This window comes from Ornithorhynchus anatinus, chromosome 3 (assembly GCF_004115215.2).
Source record: "Ornithorhynchus anatinus isolate Pmale09 chromosome 3, mOrnAna1.pri.v4, whole genome shotgun sequence".
Lineage (NCBI taxonomy): Eukaryota > Metazoa > Chordata > Mammalia > Monotremata > Ornithorhynchidae > Ornithorhynchus > Ornithorhynchus anatinus.
The window spans coordinates 20,406,678-20,427,964 of record NC_041730.1 but is presented as its reverse complement, the minus strand read 5'-3'; the positions used below and the strand labels follow the sequence as shown (position 1 = coordinate 20,427,964).

At 40.9% G+C, this 21,287-nt stretch overlaps 2 protein-coding genes across 2 annotated transcripts; one reads left to right on the top strand and one right to left on the bottom strand.

The window, feature by feature from the left end:
• Nucleotides 1-3,249: 3,249 nt before the first annotated feature.
• On the bottom strand, nucleotides 3,250-12,444 carry LOC100083312 (olfactory receptor 10AG1-like). The gene is made up of 4 exons (XM_001513842.3): nucleotides 12,333-12,444; nucleotides 9,296-9,457; nucleotides 5,657-5,700; nucleotides 3,250-4,185 (listed from the first exon to the last, which is right to left on the bottom strand). Exons 1-4 carry the CDS (start codon nucleotides 12,442-12,444, stop codon nucleotides 3,250-3,252), a joined length of 1,254 nt encoding a protein of 417 aa, XP_001513892.3.
• A 7,020-nt stretch (nucleotides 12,445-19,464) lies between these two features.
• Nucleotides 19,465-20,664, top strand: LOC103170092 (olfactory receptor 10A7-like). The gene has a single exon (XM_007666586.3). The coding sequence runs from the start codon at nucleotides 19,465-19,467 to the stop codon at nucleotides 20,407-20,409; it is 945 nt and encodes a 314-aa protein (XP_007664776.2). The 3' UTR covers nucleotides 20,410-20,664.
• Nucleotides 20,665-21,287: the final 623 nt, after the last annotated feature.

Genomic DNA, 21,287 nt, shown 5'->3' with positions numbered 1-21,287 from the left:
CTCTGTCATAATATACTCTCCCAAGTGCTTATGACAGTGCTCTGTGCCTAGTAAGTGCTAAATAAATACAATTGACTGATGTTAAATGTCACTTAGGCGTTGACTCCCAATGTTCGACCAAGATTAGTGTCTGATTTATATTAACGTCCTTTTCCTCTTTACACTGTAAGCTTGTTGTGGACAGGAAATGTGACTACCAACTCTGTTGTACTGGACTCTCCCATGTGCTTAGAACTGCGCTCTGAACATAGTAAGTGTTCAATAAATACTACTGATGATGATGGAGAAGCAGCGTGGCTCAGTGGAAAGAGCCTGCGCGTCAGAGGTCATGGGTTCTAATTCTGGCTCTGCTGCTTGTCAGCTGTGTGACTTTGGGCAAGTCACTTAACTTCTCTGTGCCTCAGTTACCTCATCTGTAAAATGGGGATTGAAACTGTGATCCCCAAGTGGGACAATCTGATCATCTTGTATTCCCTCCAGCACTTAGAGCAGTAAGTAAGTAAGCACATAGTAAGTGCTTAACAAATACTACTATTATTATTATGATTTGGTCTACATCAGTGCCTCCTTATACCTTGCTTATGTTTTGACATACTAAATGAATACCATAACTAAGATCCACGGAGGTTGCCTGATATAACACTATGAAAACTTCCCCAGTGAAGCAATACTTAAATCAGTTCAGTTAATGTATTGATGATGAGCGTGTTCTTAGATGACTTATTTATACTGGCCAATTCACTTAGACTGCAAGATCCTGAATGGGCAGGAAACAAGTTTACCAACTCTCTTGTTCTCTCCCAAATGCATAGTATAATGCTCTGCACTCAATAAGCACTCCAGAAATATGACTGATTAATAAGAAATATAATGTGTGATATTTAACCACTTATGAGCCAGGAACTATACTGAGCACTAGGGTAGATAGAAGATAATCAGGTCAGGCATTGTCCCTTTCATTCATTTGATCGTATTTATTGAGCACTTACTGTTCTAAGTGTACTAAGTGCTTTCCCACATGGAGCTCTCAATCTGTCAGAGGGAGGAAGATTGAACTCCTCTTTTTCAGATGATATAACTGTGGCACAGAGGAAGTGAAATGACTTGGCCAAGGTCATACAACAGACAAGTGCCTGCATGCAGAATTAGAACTCAGATGCTCTGACTTTCCATTAGATCATGCAGCTTCCCATAGACTTGGGCTTCCGGTGGTGTTCCTGAATCTCCTGTCACTTGCTGTGATTCAGACTGCTTTCACAATTATCAGTCTTCCTTGGGCTCACCTCTTCTTCTCCAAAAGGTGTGCACTCTACCTTCCACAACGGACATCATTTCACATCGCATCTCCTCCTGCCAACCCCACCTCTCAGTCCAGTAAGGTGAGGAATGTACAAGCACATCAATTGTTTTCTGAAGGCAACCTAAAAACTTTGTGATTGCTCAGAATATCAATTGATCAGAGGCTGAGTGAGATCATGGTGAAAGTGTATTCCTTCCTAAAATATCTGCTTGGGCCTCCAATTCATCATTATTACAGCACTTTATTCTGAAGAATTTACTCATCATTAGTATTAATTTCTCTGGTGATCAATTGGTCGTATTCAATGAGCACTTACTGTGTAAAGATCATACAGTACTTGGGAGAGTACAATATAACAATATATAAGATTTGGTGGACACATTGCCTGTCCACAGTGAGCTTTCAATCTAGAGGGGAAGACAGATAATAGTATAGATAAATTGTGGGTACGTATAAAGGTGCTGAGGGTTGGGGGAGGGAGGTATATTAGTTATATTGCTTTCTTAGGGCTATATGAATTGCGTAGGGTGATCTTCAAATTACAGTTTTACTTATTCAGAGAAAATCTCAGAGAAGGAAACAACAGGTTAAAGTTCATGGTGACATAAGAAAACTGCAGGAGGTAAATCTAAATGAGAGAAGTCAATCAAATGGGCCCAGTGAGAGACAGGGAAAAGGACATAGACTAGTCATTATTCAAATTTTACATTTCTCCTTTTCTGTGTGTACAGTCTTCAGAATTCTGACAGCAGTAACAGTTCTGAGAACTTAGAACTGTCTGAGACCTCAATTCTCCCAGAGTTTAAGGTGGCTCATTGGAATGAGGTGGGATGCAACACCTGAAAGGGTTTACAACAAATTCAGAGAAGCAGCAGTGGAGAGAGCAGAGGTCTGAGGTTCTGGGTTCCAATCCTGACTCTGAAACATATTTTCTGTGTGACCTCGGGCAAGTCATTTCACTTCTCCATGCCTGGGTTGTGTGACCGAGTTGGATATTGATGCCATTCAAAATAGGAAGATGAAGTTCAGTATATTGGAATCCAAGAGAGAGCTTCAAAATGGCAGGCACACTGACCAGTCACCTTTACGTAATGAAATAGTTTAGAGATACTACCTATGAACTTGGTCTAGATAATGGACTGTCTGTTACGCCTGTGTCATACCTGATGTTATAAAGAATGATGTTTTTGTTACCATTTTTAGGAGAGAGAGGAATGTTTCTATTAGACAATAGTGTATGTGTTGTGTGTGTGTATAATACATATGTGCAGTATTATTATATTGTACTCTCCTAAGTGCTTAGCACTGTGCTCTGCAAACAGTAAGCGCTTAATGAATATGACTGACTGGCAGATGTGTTTTTGGTAATAACCTCTGGGACATGCTCTGTGCATTATTTTCCAGTGTTAATTGAAAGAATGAATTGACCATCTCATTGAAATGGCTACTTTATTCAAAATATAATATGGTAATTTATTTCCAGTAGATTTGCTAAATAAATCTAAGAGTTGTATTTCTGATTTTGATATGGAGAAGTATAATGAGCCATCAAAAGTACAGAAAGTAAAATTAGGTAGTCAAAAAATGAGATGATTGAAAATTCAACGAAGAGATTTCAGTTGTCACCCAAACCAATCCCATTGTCTCTTTACATTTAATTACAATTACTTTACATTTAATTGAGGAGCAAATAGAGGTCAAAGCAGGTTCCCACATACTAGATATCTGGCCCCTTTTACACGTAAAAGAGTTTTTGGTCAGGGTAAAGATTCCATATTTTAACACAATATCACCCTGAATATAGGAACCTGAGTATTGAGGGATATCTGTATAATCTTGGGGTGACTGTGGTAGCCAGAAGGTGACTTCCTAAGGGACCAGGAATAGAATTTCTTGGAATCAATACATGATGAGCCAATAGGAAAACAGCTTCCTTCATTCAAGTGACTTTAAAATTGTTGTAATAGAAATTTTTTCAGGGCAACAGTCACCTCCTTGTTTCTCAGACTGTAAATTATGGGGTTAAACATTGGGATTACAGTTGTGTAAAACAAAGCCAGAAATTTATCGACATCTGCTGAATGGCTTGACTGGGGCCATAGATACGTGACGATACCTGATCCAAAGAACAAGGTGACAACTATAAGGTGGGAAGAACAGGTGGAGAAGGCCTTGTGCCTCCCCGTGGCTGAGGGTAACTTCAGGATGGTGGAGATGATTTTGATGTAGGATATGAGTATCAAGACTAATGGGGCTGTCCCAAAGAGCAGGGCTACGGCATAGACTGAGAGTTCATTCATAGCTGTGTCCCCACAGGCCAGTTTGAGAACTGGTGCAATATCACAGAAAAAATGGTTCAGCTTGTTGGAATCGCAGAAGGGCAGGGAGAATATCTGATACGTCTGCCCTATCTGGACTGGAATGCCACCGATCCAGGAACCAGCTGTCATCAGGAGACATGTTTTGTCATCCATGATTATTGAATACTGTAGGGGGTTATAAATGGCCACGTAACGATCGTAGGCCATCACAGCCAGGAGGAAGCACTCTGTGGCTCCAAACGTAAGAAAGAAATACATCTGGGCAGCACAGGCTGCCAAAGGAATCGTTCTAGTTTGTGTCCAAAGGTTTGCCAGCATTCTGGGGAGAGTCACGGAAGTGTAACCCACTTCTAAGAAGGACAAATTCCTAAGGAAAAAATACATAGGGGTGTGGAGAGCTCGATTGGTTGTGGTTATTAAAATGATTAAGCTATTTCCCATCAAGATTGTCATGTAAATGACTAAGAATGTTGCAAAAAGAAAAGTCTGAAGTTTGGGAGCATTGGAGAATCCCATCAGAACAAACTCGGTCACGGTGGTGTGATTTTGTCTTGTAAGTTTCATCTGCAGAAATAGCAATGTCAAAGAATGCAAGTCAGGATAAAGCTTTACTAAGTGATCCTCATTAGAAGAAGAAACCTAATCAATCAATCAATCAATGGTATTTATTGAGTGCTTGCTATATGCTGAGCACTGTACTAAGCATTTGGAAAACTACAACAGAATCAGTGATTATGATCCCTGCTCGTATCAAGCTTACAGTCTAGAGGGAGAGACAGATATCTACAGAAATACATGATTTATAATGCAAAATATAAAGATAGGTGTTGAAGGTGGGGTGAATATCAAAAATCCAAAGGTCACAGATCCCACCCAGTGCATTGATGTAAATAATTGGAATTGCAATAAAATACATATGAAAGGAGATGAATCCTTTCATGCATTCAACTTGGGAGGAATTATTAGTCACCTTTATTTTATCAGTCATAGTCACATACTGTATGTTTATGTGTAAGCATACATATTCAAATTAGTACAATTCCATAATGAAAATGTCCTCAAATGAGACTGGCTAAGGGTAAAGATTCCTCATATATTTTCTGAGTTTATAAAGTCTGATTAAAGGAATTGGAAAGATGAAGCAGAAAATATCAAATGTTGGAGAATATTTCCAAATTAGGTAGAAAATGTAATGGCAAGACTCTTGAAGTTGAGTTACTTTTCAAGTGTATTTCAGAAGAAATAGAGTCAATCAATCAATTGGATTTAATGAGTGCTAACTGTGTGTAGAACACTGTACTAAGTGCTCTGGAGAGTATAACAAAATGGAGTTGGCAGACATCTTCCCTGCCCCAAAGTAGCTTCCAGTCTAGAGGCGGAGACAGCCACTGATATAAATAAGTTATGAATGTACACTCCCTTTTTTCTCCCTCTCTCAGCTCCACAGCACTTATGTACGAATCCTTAATATTTATTTTAATGTTTGTCTCCCCTTCTAGACTCTAAGCTCATTGGGGCAGGGAGCATATCTATCAGGTCTGTTGTATTGTACTCTCCCAAGCACGTTGTATGGTGGTTTGCATATATAAGGGTTCAATAAATATGTTTTATTATGTACATAAGTGCTGTAAAGCATTACTGAGAATCTTGATGGGCTACATGATGTATTATAAATGTTCAGTATCTCCTCACACAAGAGCTAGTTAATAAAAGTTATCTGCTTAAGTCCTTCTATAGGATAGTTTTACACACTTCTGTGGTGGGGATTGAATAGGAGTTGCATTGCACAAAATAACCAAAGAACAGTGCATCAAGAATAATAATTATAATAATAATGGTATTTGTTAAGCACCTATTACATGTCAAGCACTGTTTTAAGCGCTGGGGGTAGATACAGGGTAGTCAGGTTGTCTCACATGGGGCTCACAGTCTTAATCCCCATTTTACAGATGAGGTAAATGAGGCCCAGAAAAGTGAAGTGATTTTCCAAGGTCACATAGCAGACAAGTTGCCTAACTAGGATTAGATACAGTACCTGGATAGCTATTGCTACAGATTTTTGAGGAAATCTAATTTGACCTGGTAAGAGGACTTAAAGATCAGAACAATTTACACTCTAATGACCTAGCTATAGAGAAGGAAGAAAAGAAGAAGATGAGAATTAGATCTAGAATGAGATAAATTGAAAAATGGCACTGGAGATTGAAGTTAGGTTGATGGAAAGTTATCAATGGAACACATTTGAAATGGTTAAAATAAAGCAACTTTTACTGGGTAAAGAAAAATTTCCCCAGTAAAATTCCTTTAGAAACTTCCCATGTCCACAATAGCACTGTCACTGGGTAAATAGGATTTCTGATGTCAAAGCAACCTGCTCCAGATTCTAGGGATTTGGGGGGAATGGTTGGTGTTGAAGGGTTTAGGAAAATAGAAACAGAGCCAGGTCAGAAAACATCTCATTTGAGCAAGGACTGAAAAAAAAGTTTTGTTTTAGAATGCCTAAGTGAGAGGAAACTGACCAGCATTGTTCTGATACCTACTAATAATTGTGGTAAATGCTCAGTGCTTACTGTGTGCTGAACACTTGGCTAGCTGCTATGGAACATACAGTGGGAGCACAGATCTTGTTTCAGTCGGTGCTCTCAGTCTGAAGACTGTAGTTGTTTCAGATTTCTCTCTCATAGGGAGAAATTTGTCAACCTGGGGTGGATATGTTTTGATTTGTAAACTCCTAATGACGATAGCAAAAGCAAATTGTTCTTGAACTTGGCTGTCAATTCTGAAATGGTGGTTATGTAATGTTGCTAGTCTAAAAATCCTTACAGTTACTTGGACTTGCCCCTCTACAGTGTTTTAGCATCTTTCCCCCAGTGTAGCCACTTCACTGACTAAGCCTGCTTGGGTATCCCAGTTTGAATACATTGAGTTGCTTGATGGGGTTGTCTCAAGTTTTGGGGTTGTCTCAAGTTTTTCCACCTGTCAGTTCTTGTCTTCATCCTTACTCCTAGCCTCGGTGGTCTCAGGCCACTCCCAGAGTCCAGAGAAGTAGGCCAGCAATCAGGGGAAAGGTAAGAGAGCATCCAGTTGGTTAATCTTTTCCTGCTGTCTATCATCTGTCCATCAATAATCCCCAAGGTGAGCTGTTTTCATTTTGTTTCATGGTATTTGTTAAACACTGACCATGTGTCCAACACCATTCTATGTGCTGGGTTAGATACAATTGAATTAGGTTATACACAATCTCTGTCCCACTTGGGGCTCACAGTGTATGTAGGAGGGAAAGCAGGAGAACCAAGGCATGGGGAAGTTACGGGCCTTGTCCAAGGTCACACAGCAAGCATTTGGATAACCTGTGATTGGAATCCAGGTTCTCTGACTCCCAAGGCCATGCTTTTTCCACTAGGCTATGCTGCTTTGCTAATAAGAATGAGAGCTCACTTCCTCCAGGATGCCTTCCAAGACTGAGCCCTCCCTTTCCCTCTGCTCCTCCTCCCCTCCCCATTGCTCCTAGTCCCTCCCTCTGCTCTACTCTCTTCCCCTCCCCAAAGCACTTGTGTAAATTTGTACATATTTATTGCTCTATTTTTTAATGATGTGCATTTATCTATGGTTCTGTTTATTTTGATGGTAATGATGCCCGTCTACTTGTTTTGTTGTCTGTCTCCCCCTTCTAGACTGTGAGCCTGTTGTTGGGTAGGGATTGTCTCTGTGGCAGAATTGTACTTCCCAAGCGCTTACTTAGAACAGTGGTCTGCACACATTAAGTGCTCCATAAATACGATTGAATGAATGAATAATCAACCAATTGTATTTATTGAGAGTTTACAGTGTGGAGACCACTGTACTAAGTACTCAGGAGAATGCAATATAAAGCTGGGGGGGACATTCTCCCGACTTTGTATGACTGTGTATTTGAAATTTTTCTTCTGTCCACCTTTTTATACTCCTTGCATTTTATTACCTCAGGTTGAGATTAGGCCTGCTCTGGTTTGGTGCCTTGCTCAAGGCTGCCCAGGACCACAGATTCCAAAATTGTTCCTAACAAGGTGGCCAGGCATCTTGTTGTATACCAGGATGTCCAGTTTTTGACTAGCCTGTCCTCTGCCCTGTACAGAAAAGGAACCCATTGCCTTTGTGGCTGACTGGTAGCTTCAACCTCACAGACATGGAAAGGGAATGTGAGAGGTCTGAATCAATGGGGAAGCAGTCAGGAGTGCCCTTGGCATAGCTCTTTTGGTTGATGGGAAAACTGCAGAGCTTGGCAATATGGTTCATGTGACATCATCACAATACCTTATGTGCCCAGGGTGGCATCCGTCTTCTTGAGAAGGCTCATGGTCTAGTGGAAAGTGCAAAGCCCTGGGAGTCAGAGGATATGGGTTGGAATGTCAGCTTTACCAGTTGCTTTCTGTGTTTCTTGGGCAAGTCACTTGATTTCTCTGTGCCTTGGTTTCCTCAACTCTAACATGGGGATTAAATATCCATTCAGCTGGCTCCTTATACTGCTAGCCCCATACAGGACAGGACCTCTGTCCAATCTCATTAACTTGTATCTACCCCAGTGCTTAGAAGAGTTCTTGACACACATTAAATGCTTAAGAAGTACCAAAATCATCATCTCTTTATCTGGAATTCACTACATCTCACAGTGGCTGCCCTAGTTCCATGCCTCAGTTGAACAGGGGTGACCTGGGCCCCTTTTCCTGAGGACGTTTGGCCAGGGAACGTTTCTACCAACTCTGTTGTACTCTCTCAAACATTTAGCACACTGGTCTGCACACAGCACTCAATAAATACGATTGATTGATTGTTGCCACTCATACAAAGGGGCTTAATAAAGTTGGTATTTGTTATGCGCTTACTATGTGCAGAGCACTGTTGTAAGCTCTGGGGTAGGTACAGGGTCATCAGGTTGTCCCACGTGAGGCTCACAGTCTTCATCCCCATTTTACAGATGAGGGAACTGAGGCACAGAGAAGTTAAGTGATTTGCCCACAGTCACACAGCTGACAAGTGGCAGAGTTGGCATTCGAACCCATGACCTCTGACTCCCAAGCCCGGGCTCTTTCCACTGAGCCACGCTGCTTCCCATTAACATTAACATCTGCAAGGTGCTTCCACCAATCCATGGAGGCCTCTGTGCTGGTGTCACTCATCACACAGCTTGGCAGCATTCAGGCCTCTGTGGCCAGCCTGTAGACGTGAGGATGTGGGAGACTCAGCTGGGGGAACTGATTCTCCGCCAATATCAATATGAACCAATTCGGTGGGGAGGGCCCCTCTTGGGGATCAGATGATAAGCAACATGGCTCAGTAATAATAATAATGATCACTAGCATCATCAGTGCATGCCTATTTCTTTTGGCTTCACTAGCTGTAAAACACAAATCTCAGTCTTAGTCTTTCTCTCTTGGTTATGGGAGAAGTTAAGTAATAATCAGTATTTTGGAGATTCTTATGGGAAAGATGTAATTATTAGAAAATGGACAGGAACATCGTAAAAATGAAAACAAATCAAAGGGCAAATGGATAGCAGCTAATTTCTTTTTTTATCATTGTGAAGTGTTTATAAAAAGACACTCCCAGAATGCTTGCTGAGAAATACGATTTTTAAGGTTCTTCTCTAAAATTTGACTTTCTCGAGAACAGTGGTAATATAATCACGCTTAGGTACCTGCAGTAGAGCTGATAATGCTTTCAGGAATCTCAACTGCAGGAGTTAATTCAGACATTAGACATGAAACATATCTGAAGGAGATTAAACGAGCAAGGTGGCTAGTTCCTTCTGTCTCTACTAATTCAGCCCTTGCAGTGCCTTTCCATGGATCCATATTAACTAAGGAATATATTTAAAGGTAAATTTATAAATATCTGCTAGAAAATTGCTTCCCCCACCCAAATCTAACCAAATAGCTGAAAAAATAGAGCATCTTGGTGTTTTTTAAGACTCAAATGGAGCCACTGAGGAAAAATTCTGACACATGGCTCCGACTATCAATAACATGAATGTTAAAATAGTTCTTAAATTAAAAAAGAATAATCCTGTAAATTAACTATATGCTCCATTAAATAGGTAGCTGTGCTTTAATATTTAATCTGCAAACAATTTTCTCAGACAGAAATCTGACATGATTTGATTTTCAATAATATTTTATTAAAAAAAAAAAGCTTCACTAAACCTAAAAATTAGAAAGAATGTTTACTACTGCAACCTCTGGAAGGAGGCAAGCAAGTCTCTAAATATTGATTCCTCAGTGGTGCATACTTTTTGATCTCATCCACTCACCTCAAAGAAGGGGAAAGAAGGATTCCTCTCTGAGTTTCTAGGTTTGCTCTGTGGATCCATTAAGCCGAGAAGTTTAGGTTATCTCCCATACTGTGGTGAGTGGGTCCCTACCTGTAGAGACAACATGGCTTTTTAAGCATAAGATCCATACTTCATTCCAAGCACAGCTAGCGGTAGTATAACATACTTTAAAAATCTTTGATTCTCATTTTGGTCAGAACTGATGCTTGGTAAGGTGGCAGACTGATATTACTTGTAGTAATTTTGAAAAAAAAAATGACCCACTTAACTCCAAAAGGTTGGCATTCAATTGCAGCATTCCGTATATTTGTGAAGCTCTTACCTTTGGAGTGGATCTTCCCCAAGAAAGACTGAATCAAGGCAATGTATGATTGCCACTAAGAAGCTTATTGGGTGACTTTTTCTATTTAGAATAACATTGCTTTTTAGCTGATTACTCTGTAAAAGTCACTTCAAAGAAATGTAGGTGGAGAATTCACCCTTCATTCTTATAGCTCTTAATTAGTATAATATCTTCTACTTCAGCTGAATATATAGAACTATCTCATTCGAAGTCCATGGTATTGGCAATGAGATTGAATTCATGGATGCAGGTCATACGGAGAATGAATTGCACCCTGTGCACCTGAAAATACAATAATTTCCTGGGGGAGATAAATACAAGAGGTCAGATCAAAACATTCCCTCCGTTCCTTGGGGATGCCTCTATCCCTCTGGCATTCCTTGAACGTTTTAATGAATTAATGTTTCTCCTAGTTTAGCAGGACCATTTGCTGCCATCTATTTTTCTCTAGAAAATCTTCCAAACTTCAAAATGTACAATCCTTATTCTAGAGCAACAAATCAAGAACCAGAGTGTTTACTGTTCAATTTTATCTAGGCTCACTGATAAGGTTACTCCAGTCACGTTTAATCTACTTCTGAGTGATCTACGGGACACAGTCTTTCTGCTCTAAACTAATTAGCTTGAAGGCTCCTAGATGGTAGCCATCATGTCTACTTACTCTAGGGTGTCTTCCCAAGTTCTTAGCACCATGCTCTTCACAGAGTAAGTGTTCAGTGAATACTACCGGTAGATCAGTTCCCAAGTGCATCAAGGAAAGATTAACTTCATTTTCAGTGGTAGGTGAAGCAGGCTTTGCCAAAATTAAGCTGAGCAGCCAGAATGATGAAAAGATACAATCATCTGAATCTTGGATGGATGAAGAGTTTCACCCTAGAATAACCACATTTCCCTGAAGTAAGAAATGATTGTATTAGTTTTACCAAAAGCCCATAGACTGGGAACAGAATGGTCTCTAATTTCAGTTCCCAAACTGAAACTTTTTCTGGCACTCCTAAGAGTTTCATTTATTTTATAAACTTTAACTTTACAGAGTTTGCTGCATTCCCATGGGGTCAGTGGTCTCTGCTTGTAACCAGACAATAGTAATTATGGTATTTGTTCAGTGTTTACTGTAGGCCACCAATTTTACTAAGAGTTGGGGTAGAACAGATAGTTAATCCGCTGTTTTATAGATGAGGAAACTGAGTCACAAAGAAGTTAGGTGACTTTTTGGGCTAAGAATCCTGGTACGCTAGCTCCCAGGCCTTTGGCCTCACCACTAGACCATGTTGACTTCAAAGAGGAGGTGGGAACTTAAAGATGCTTAAGAAAGGGAGGGAGGGGCACATAATCATTATTCTATTAATTTTATTAATGATGTGTATATATCTATAATTCTATTCATATTGATCCTATTGATGCCCGTCTACTTGTTTTGTTTTGTTGTCTCCCCCCTTCAAGACTATGAGTCCATTGTTGGGTAGGGATTGTTTCTGTTGCTGAATTGTGCTTTCCAAATGCTTAGTACAGTGTTCTGCACATAGTAAGCGCTCAATAAATACTAGTGAATGAATGAAAGTCAATGGCACTGATGTCAGACCAACTTGCCGGGCTCCCAAATACCATCTGGTGTGCACCGAAGGAGGCAGTCAGGGAGGGTAACTTAGAGAAGCAATATGGCCTAGAGGCAAGAGCATAGGCCTGGGAGCTGGAAGCCCTGAGTGGTAATCCTGGCTTGCCTGCTGGGTGACCTTTGTAAAGGCATTGAACTTCTCTGCGCCTCACTTTACTCTGTAAAATGGAAGTTCAATTTCTGATCTCCCTCCTACTGTTGACAACCCCATTCTCCTTGAAAAATTATCCTACCTTGGCTTCACTGACACTGTCCTCTCCTGGTTCTCCTGGGAGGGACAGGGATTGTATACAAACTGATTTTCTTGTATGTTGCCAAGCATTTAGTACAGTACTTGCCACAATGTAAATCACAATTATTATCATTATTATTACTACTGGCAATAGAAGTATTCCCATGAATCCACATGAATTCTCTCATGTACTGGTAACCACTTTGCTTCTTACCTGCTGAAGTTTGCAGCCTCAAAATAGGCGGAGGATGGGGCAAGAACCACAGGCCACATGAAGCTTTAATTCTTCGACTGACAAGTGAAACCAGCAAGAGTTTTTCTGTCATCCTTTTAAAGTTGTTTCAGCCTTGGTGATTTTCCCTTGTCTCTGCACTGCTGCGATATATCTACAACATATACAACAGATTGGAGGTCTATAACATGTGCACTAAGCTAAACTTTTTTGTGGCTCATAAACTCAAGCTGAATATTGCTGGTACTATTCAAAGAAAACACTCTTCCCCTCAATAATGAGACTTCTTTTCAACTAGAACCATGTAGAAAACATCTCAAATTTCCTGTTCAATGTGCTTCTTAGTAGAGGGTAAAATGCAAATGACTCTTCTCCCAGTCTTTTAGATTCTCTTCCCTCTCTATCCAGCTTCTTGTTTATTGCACAATGACATTTTATTAGGAGATTAGATAGAACACTAGGGAAGAATCCATTTTGACTTAGTGATGATTTAAATAATGGCAAAGTGATCACACTTTGTGATAAATTCATTCAGTTTACTAAATCGATCAAGTGTACTTATTAAGCACTTACTGTGTGCAGACCACTGTACTAAGTACTTTGGAGCATTCAATATAACAACATAAGATATATTCCCTGCCCACAATTAGCTTACAGTCTAGAGGGGGAGAGAGACATTAATGTAAATAAATTACCAATATGTTCGTAAGTGCTGTGGAGCTGAGGTGGGAAGGTGAATAAAGGGAGCAGATCAGGGTGATGCATAAGGCATGGGAGAGGAGGAAATGAGGGCTTAATCAGGGAAGCCCTCTAGGAGGAGATGTGACTTCAATAAGACTTTAGAGGTCGGGAGAGTAGTCATCACCTGGATATGAAGAGGGAGGATGTCCTAGGTCAGAGGCAGGATGTAGATGAGAGGTCAGTGGTGAAATAGACGAGATCAAGGCACAGTGGGCAGGTTATACCATCTGAATTGTAGTAGGAGAGTGGTGAGGTGGGGTAGAAGGGAGCCAGGTGAATGAGTGCTTTGAAGCCAGTGGTGAGGAGTTTTTGTTTGATGCAGATGTGGATGGGCAGCTATTGGAAGTTGTTGAGGAGTGGGGAAACATGGATTGAAAAGTTTTGTAGAAAAATGATCCAGGGAATAGAATAAAGTATGGACTGGAGTCGCACCAGGGTCCACCAGGGGCAAACCTCCTAAAACCTCACGTTTCTGGGAGCAGTGGGGTCTCCCCGGCCCCAGGGAGACGTTTTCGAAAAGATCGGATGTGACCAAATCATCTTCATCGTCGATGGGGTTTATTGAGCCCTTGCGGTGTGCAGAGCACTGTACTGAGCACTTAGGAGGGTCCAACACAAGAGAGTCAGTAAAGCTGTTCCCTGCCTGGAAGGAGTCCCAGGTACTTAAACCAAGGGGAGGTTTAAGGGAGATGGCAATTTTCTCAATAAAGTAGGTGGCCAGGTCATTAGGGGTAAGGGATGGGGGAGCAGGGAGAGGAGTGACTTACAAGTATGGAATAAATAGTGAAGGCAGTGGTCATGGGTGTCAATAAGGAAAGAGAAATTATTTTGCCAGGCAGAGTTAAAGCACACAAGGATGAAGTTGAGGTGGACAAGGATGGCCTGATACTTAGATTTCCTCCAGGAGTGCTCTGTGACTCTGTGCTCTGGGGCTCATATCCAGGAGCAACGGAAGTGGACCGTGGGTGATTCAGAACTGTGGGCTAGTGGTATGAGGTCAATGAAAAGACGGGAGTGAGTGAGTTGAGTTCAATAGAGAGGGTGGTTTTGAGGGAATCAATTTGGTCATCAAATTGGTAGTTTGGGTACAGAGGCTAAATGAGGCATGATGACTTGAGAAAATTGGACAAAGTCAAAACACTGGTGGATTCTAGTGGGGAACAGGACAGATTTGTTGGTATAAGGTGTGTGGGAGAGATATCAGGTGTAGATGCTATGGTCAGATAGAGAGATTTCACCTTTGTACAGTGACTAGAAGTGTACAGAGTTGATGAGATCAAGTATGTGTCCAAGTTGGTGAGTAGGTGAGGTGGGGTGGAGAGCAGGAGGTCAGTGGAGTTTAGGAGTGATAGAAAGCGGGCAGTAGAAAGGTTGTCAGGAACATCTATGTGGATATTGAATTCAATGTAGGGGTGGAGAAAAAGAGGAGTGTGAAAAAGGGATCATAATGGTTCAGAAAGTTGGAGATGGGGCAGATCTCTTTCCATGATGGTTTGTGGCCTCCCCATGGACAGATTTCAGTGTCCTTGGGCACTGGACTATATCCTGGGTGATGGCAGATGGTGTGCAAGGCTGAGGCCTCTCCAGGGAGAGATCTCAGGATCACTGGGTGGGACTCTGTCACAGGAGATGTTTGTTGTTTTGTACTGATTCACGGCCTCTCGGTGGAGAGATCTCAGTGTCCTCAGGCAGGTCTCTGTCCCGGGCAATGGTTGATATTCCACACTGGTTTGTGGCAGCTCAGCAGAGAAATCTGTGTCCTCCGACAGGTCCCTGTCCCAGGCGATGGTTAGTGGTACCCTCTGGTTTGCGGCCTCTCTGCAGAGAGATCTGTGATCTCAAATAGAACTCTGGCCCCGGGAATGATCAATGGTCTGTGCCAGTTTGTCACTTGCTAGCTTCTCAGAGTAGAGATCTCAGCATCTTCACGTAGGTCTCTGTCCTGGGAGATATTAGATGATATATATTGATTTGAGGTATCTTGGTGGAGTTACTAAGGATTTACTAAGAAAATCCATGAGTTTCAGGTAGTCCAGAAGCCTGGTACTACAGCCTGAAAAGATTGTAATTGATATTTACCATCCACTCTAATCAAAACTAATCATAAAAAGTGAAAATCCGAAAGCAACTTATCTATCATGGAACCTTACAGTGACATTGGTCAGTTGGCAAAATATAAACACACAGGCCTGAAGGGGAGGGCATCAAAGAGAGACTAGAGACCAAAAATTCAGAGGTCATCAGAATCATCAGTGTAAGAAAGAAGCCACAAGCTGATTGTTCAGGAGACTGAAAACAGACTTTGCCTGGGACCATGTAGTGGATTGATTGGAAAATGAGTGACACTGATAGGCAATGAAGCTTAGACCGTGACCAACCTGATTATTTTGTATTTTCCCTGGCACTTAGCATGGTCCCTGGCACATAGATAATGCATATCATATACCATGAAAAAAAATCAGAAAAACTCTTCATAATAAAACCATCTTAATAGGGAACCAAATGTTTAGTCAATGCTAAATTATTGAAAGTGGATTGGGTGTAGCGGGTTTCAAATTATCATCAGTGGCAACATTAACATTAACTCTATGTTGCAACTTCACAAATCTGAAGCGATAACTCCCCATACTTTGTTACAGGATTGCTTCCCCTCAGTTTAGTGTTGTCAGTTATTTTGAATTATCTGTGCAGCTGCTTGCCTCCACATGCATGGATGATCTAGAATGGACAAATTTCCTTTTTTAGATCAATCCTGAAGTTATAGGGGGGAAAGCACCAATTATGTTTAATTAGATTTACTGTGTGCAGACCACTGTACTAAACACTTGGCGGGGAAAATATAATAGTATAACAGACACACTGCCCAAAATGGGCTCCAGGTTCGAGTCTGTTCTGCTTTGGTTGGCACCACAGATTAACATTGGCATTAGGGATTATGACTAGCCAGTGTAATCATAACTGTGGTATTCCATGTTTAGATGTACTAACATCTTCAGCTCCCAAAATTCAATCTATTCGGAGGGATTAAAAACCAGAATAAGCTAGGAATTACTTTCAATGGGAGATTGGTTCAGGTGAACAATAAATACGGTATTGTTCTGTCCTTAATCAACTAAAGGAAAGTTCAGTAATTAATTAATTAATGTTGGTATTTGTTAAGCACTTACTATGTGCAGATCACTGTTCTAAGTGCTGAGGTAGACAGAGGGGAATCAGGTTGTCCCACGTGGGGCTCACATTCTTAATCCCTATTTTACAGATGAAATAACTGAGGCACAGAGAAGTGAAGTGACTTTCTCACAGTCACACAGCTGACAAGTGGCAGAGATGGGATTGAACAGCTAATAATAAATCTAATATTCAGAAATCTACAATGCCTAACAAACTTTGAGCTATTTTTATTTCACGCAGTCACCAAACACAGGTATGAAAATACCATCAGAAAAAATCTTATTGAGGATTTAGTTTTATAATTTATAGGGTGTGTCTAACATGAATACAGTAAAGAATTCCAAGAGTTATCTAACTGTCTTAAATTCAGGCAACAATTTAGATGACGTTTTCCTTTTAGGTGAACAGACTTTGAAAGCAAGGCTTTTAAAAAATCCAAATCCTTAGAAGTTCTGGCCATCACAGTTTATGCTTAACTCCCAATGTGCACAATTAAAAATTCAGTGATTTCACAACATCTTTTAAGTGTAAAAAAATCCAAGCATCCCATGGGCATGATTTATCCTAATGAAGCTTTCCATATTTCTATAAAGAAAGGTAAACAAAAGTGTAATGAGCTATCCAACTGCTCCCTTTGTTGTAAGCAATGGCCTGGGGACCACCTCTCTGGGGACACCCCAAATTTCAAAGAGGGCTTATCATCCAGAACGTGAGCCTTTCAAATCAACCGAGGAAGAAGAATCTCCTTCAAGAGGTAGGTAAATTTCTCAATAAGGCATTCGCCATGTGTTAGTAAAGAGTGGAGGAAGGGCACCTGTCTAGAAACTGACAGATCTGGCTCCTAATCCTAGATCTCTCATTCCCCTTTTTCCTATTTGTTGAACTCTCTTGAATCTCACAGGGAAGTTGGGAGGATGGATGAGACAATTCTATTAAGTTCCTCTAGACTGCAAGCACCAGGAGACATGCCTTCCAAGTCGGTAATATTGTACTCCCCCAAGCACTGTATGTTGAATAACAAAGGAAGGCTAAAATGTGGTTCTTTGCTTACAGGAGTTTGCAATCTAATAGAGCAGATAGGTCCAATAGGCAAGCATGTACATCTTACAACACTAGATAAGGTAAACTAGGTGTTAAAAATTACATCTAAAAACTAATGAAAGTGAACCAGTTGAGTTGACAGTGAGGAGAGGGGTATTGTGGGAAGAGCTCATGAGGGTTTGGAATTTGTAGGGTTTGAAGAAGTGGCAGAATTCTCGTTGGGGAAAAAAATAAAGGGGGAAGGATTGGAATAGTGCACAAGTTTCCTTTGGTTGAGAGGAGAGAATGACCTAGGAGGAAAACAATTGGCCGAGAATTGTGAAGTCCACAAGGAAAAGATTTCACTTGATATTATTGAGAAGTGGTCCTGTCAACTTCCAGCTATTCATTCAATCATATTTATTGAGCGTTTACTGTGTGCAGAGCACTGTATTAAGTGCTTGGAAAGTAAAATTGGGCAACAGATAGAGGCAATCCCTGCCCAACAATGGGCTCACAGTCTAGAGGCAATAAAGTGCCTCCATCCAAAGTATTGAAGAGAAGAGACTTCTTGTTCTGTGTAATATGTGATTGGATTGGGGACAGAGAAAATAGGGGATGATGAATAAGGTTGTTAAAATGATCTGGTAATCAGGTCATAAAGGCTATTTCTAGGGCATAGGGAGGCAAGAAGGAGGCAGATACATGTTAACATTCTTCCTGAATCTATTTTATACCCAATAAAATAAACCATTCTTAATGTCAGGTGAACAGAAAGCATCCTAATAATTTTGGGAACTCCTTCATTTTGGAGGGCCAGATAAAACTACCCAGGGCTTTTAGTTAAGTGAGACTTGTACATAGTTGGCCACTTGATTAGTGGTCTCATGTTCCAAATCATAAAAACAGCTAATCTGCTCCTAGAAAACAGAACTGATCCTTATGCGCTACACAGTTATCAAGGGAAGGGGTCTCAAGGTACATTTGGGCTTTTGTTTTATTCTTCTCTTTCATTTCACTGAAGTTATTCAAAAATGAAATCCTACATTAAAAAAATAAATCAAGGCAACAATAAAACTTTGTTATGGAAAGAGTAAGACTGTAGGGAGTTTAAATAATTTTCTTGGTTCCTGGGTTTTGAACTATTTCTCCTCTCCCCACAATCCTGTTGATAGCATCTGTTCTTCTTGTCTCTTAGAAAAGTGAAGAAAGGAGGAATATAGAAGGATTTCCAGGTACCTGAGAATGGGAAGAAAAATATCTTTTTTCTTTTGGGACCATCGTGTTCTAAATCATCTGTCTATGTGATCTTGGTCAAGTCACTTCACTTCTCTATATCTCAGTTACTTCATTTGTAAAATGGGGATTAAGAAAGTGAACCCCATGTGGGACATGGACTGCATCCAACCTGATTAGTTTGTATCTACCCCAGATATTAGAACAGTGCCTGACACAGTGTTTAAATACCATACCAAAAATCCTCAAATTGCTAAAATTATAATACTACTTTGCTAAGGATGGGACTTGAGAAAGAAGAGGTGGTACGGATGCGTGGGTAGACTTTTGGTGGTTGTATTTGTGTGAAAAATTTTCATCCAGTCCTTTTGGTCATGTGAGCACCCAGGCTGTGTGCATGTGTGTAATTGTGTTTGTGTGCAGACTGTTATTTGTGTTGCAGGTGTAGGTTGGTGTGTGGAGGTGTGTTTGTGTGACCAGAAGTTGAGGAAATTTCTATGTGGAAGTCATGGATTGGGCTGCTTTGTTCCCTGCAGAGAATCTGTGATTATTTAATTCCCCCAGCAGACTTAGGCCCTCTAAAGGTGATAATGTCTAGTGTGGTGGGAAAAATGTAGGTTCGATAATGAAAAGCATTAATAGCAAGTGATGATAAAATGAAACTCTTTATTCCTTTGCAGAATTTGTATTATTGGCTAACTTCACTACTCCCCCAGGCTCCTGAACTTGCTTCTAGGGACTGAGAACCTAGACAACATATATTTCATGGTATGATCACCTCCCTGATCCTTGACCAATCAAGCTACCTCAGTTCATTCTGAGAAATGTTAATAGGGAAGACTTGGACTATGAAAAAATTGCTCGTTTTTTTCTTCAACAGAGAAGACATATTTTGGGCCCAGATATTTCTGTACATACATTGCCAAAAAAAAACCAAAACATGCAAATGAGGGAAGGCAATCAGTCACTAGTGACTGAATTCATTCTTTTGGGATTTTCCAATCTCCATGAATTTCAGGTCATCCTGTTTATGCTTTTCCTTGTAGTATACCTAATAACCTTAATAGGAAACTCCCTCTTAGTGTTGGTCTCCACTGTAGATCCCAGCCTTCAATCCCCCATGTACTTTTTCCTCAGGAGTCTGTCCCTAATGGATATCGGCTATACGACTGTCATCATCCCCAAAATGCTCACCAATTTACTGTCCAAGGATAAAAGTATTTCCTTTGGTGGCTGTGCTGCCCAGATGTTTCTCGCCTTCTTTTTCGGGCCCTCGGAGTGTTGGATCCTGACAACGATGGCTTATGACAGGCAGGCCGCCATCTGTGACCCGCTCCGCTATTCACTCATCATGAACCGCAGGTTCTGTCTGCAACTGTCCCTGGCTTCCTGGCTAGCAGGGATTCCCGTGGCAACAGTAAAGACTACATTGATGTTTACGTTGACCTTCTGTGGGCCTAATGTCATTAACCATTTCTTCTGTGATAGCCCTCCTGTCTTAGACCTGGTGTGCACGGATACTTTCGCGGTTGAGATATACAGTGTAACCGCAACTGTGATGGTCCTGATGCTCCCCTTTGGAGTGATCGTTGTGTCTTACATCCGCATCCTCGTCACCATCCTGAAGATGTCCTCCGCCGAGGGCCGTCGCAAAGCCTTCTCCACCTGCTCATCTCACCTCGTTGTGGTTTCGTTGTTCTTCGGGGCAGCGGGTTCGACTTATTTCCGAGTGAAAGCCTCCTACTCTCCTGAGACCAAGAAGCTGCTTTCCCTCTCCTATTCAGTCTTCACTCCCATGCTAAATCCCCTGATCTACAGTCTGAGGAATCAAGAGGTGAAAGGTGCTCTGAAGAGAATTCTGGGTAGAAAGATATCTTCCCAGGATCTGTGAGGCTCTGATTTGTGAAGGTGACTTTTTTTTTTTTTTACTGAAGTATGAAGTCACTGACTCTGCTCAGTCACTATTACTTGGCACATTCCCATCTTTATCATTTCCTTTGAGCTCACTGTGGGCATCGGACATTCTGGGCTCTTGGAAAGACCATGGAGAAGTGTCAGAGGCCAATTCCTTCTTCTCAGAATTAATATAGACAACACCAGTAAGAACTCAGGCTAGAAAGAAAAATAAATACCAAGACATCAACTTGTAAAATTGGACATTTTCTCCATCAATTAATGATATTGATTGAGGGCTTATTGTTTTAAGAGCATGAGGACAATCTTTTGTACCATTACAGAATTACTGATATATATTAATATTCTATTGTTTTATTTTAAAAGTTTGAAGGGAAGATCCAAAAAGAATATTTAGTAATTCCTGGAAGATGGTGGTTAGGTTGATTTTGCATCTCGTGGCTTAGTGGAAAGAGCATGGGCTCGGGAGTCAGAGGTCATGGGGTCTAATTCCGACTCCACTTTTTTAGCTGTGTGACTTTGGATAGGTCATTTACCTTCTCTGTGCCTCAGTTACCTCATCTGTAAAATGGGGGCTAAGAATGTGAGCCCCACATGGGACCTGATTACCCTGTACCCCCCCCAGTGCTTAGGGCAGTGCCTGGCACATAGTAAGCGCTTAACAAATGTCATCATCATTATTATCTCACAGACAAGTTCCTCTGTTCCTCATCCACTCTTATTTCCAGGATCACTACCCTGTTCTCCTAGGGAATACTCCCCCATTTATATTTAAGCAGATGCTGGCCATGTCTGAAAATCGAATTATGGGTTTGATTTGTGAAGCAAAACCATAAGTGAAGTGACATTTAGCAA

Bases quoted from the DNA above. Each gene is read 5' to 3' on its own strand.
- LOC103170092 (XM_007666586.3), top strand. From the start codon at position 19,465: ATGAGGGAAGGCAATCAGTCACTAGTGACTGAATTCATTCTTTTGGGA.
- LOC100083312 (XM_001513842.3), bottom strand. From the start codon at position 12,444: ATGACAGAAAAACTCTTGCTGGTTTCACTTGTCAGTCGAAGAATTAAA. The intron at 9,458-12,332 runs GTAAGAAGCAAA...TATATTCCTTAG, and splicing joins GAGGCTGCAAACTTCAGCAG to TTAATATGGATCCATGGAAA. The intron at 5,701-9,295 runs GTACCTAAGCGT...TCCTCTTACCAG, and splicing joins CATTATCAGCTCTACTGCAG to GTCAAATTAGATTTCCTCAA.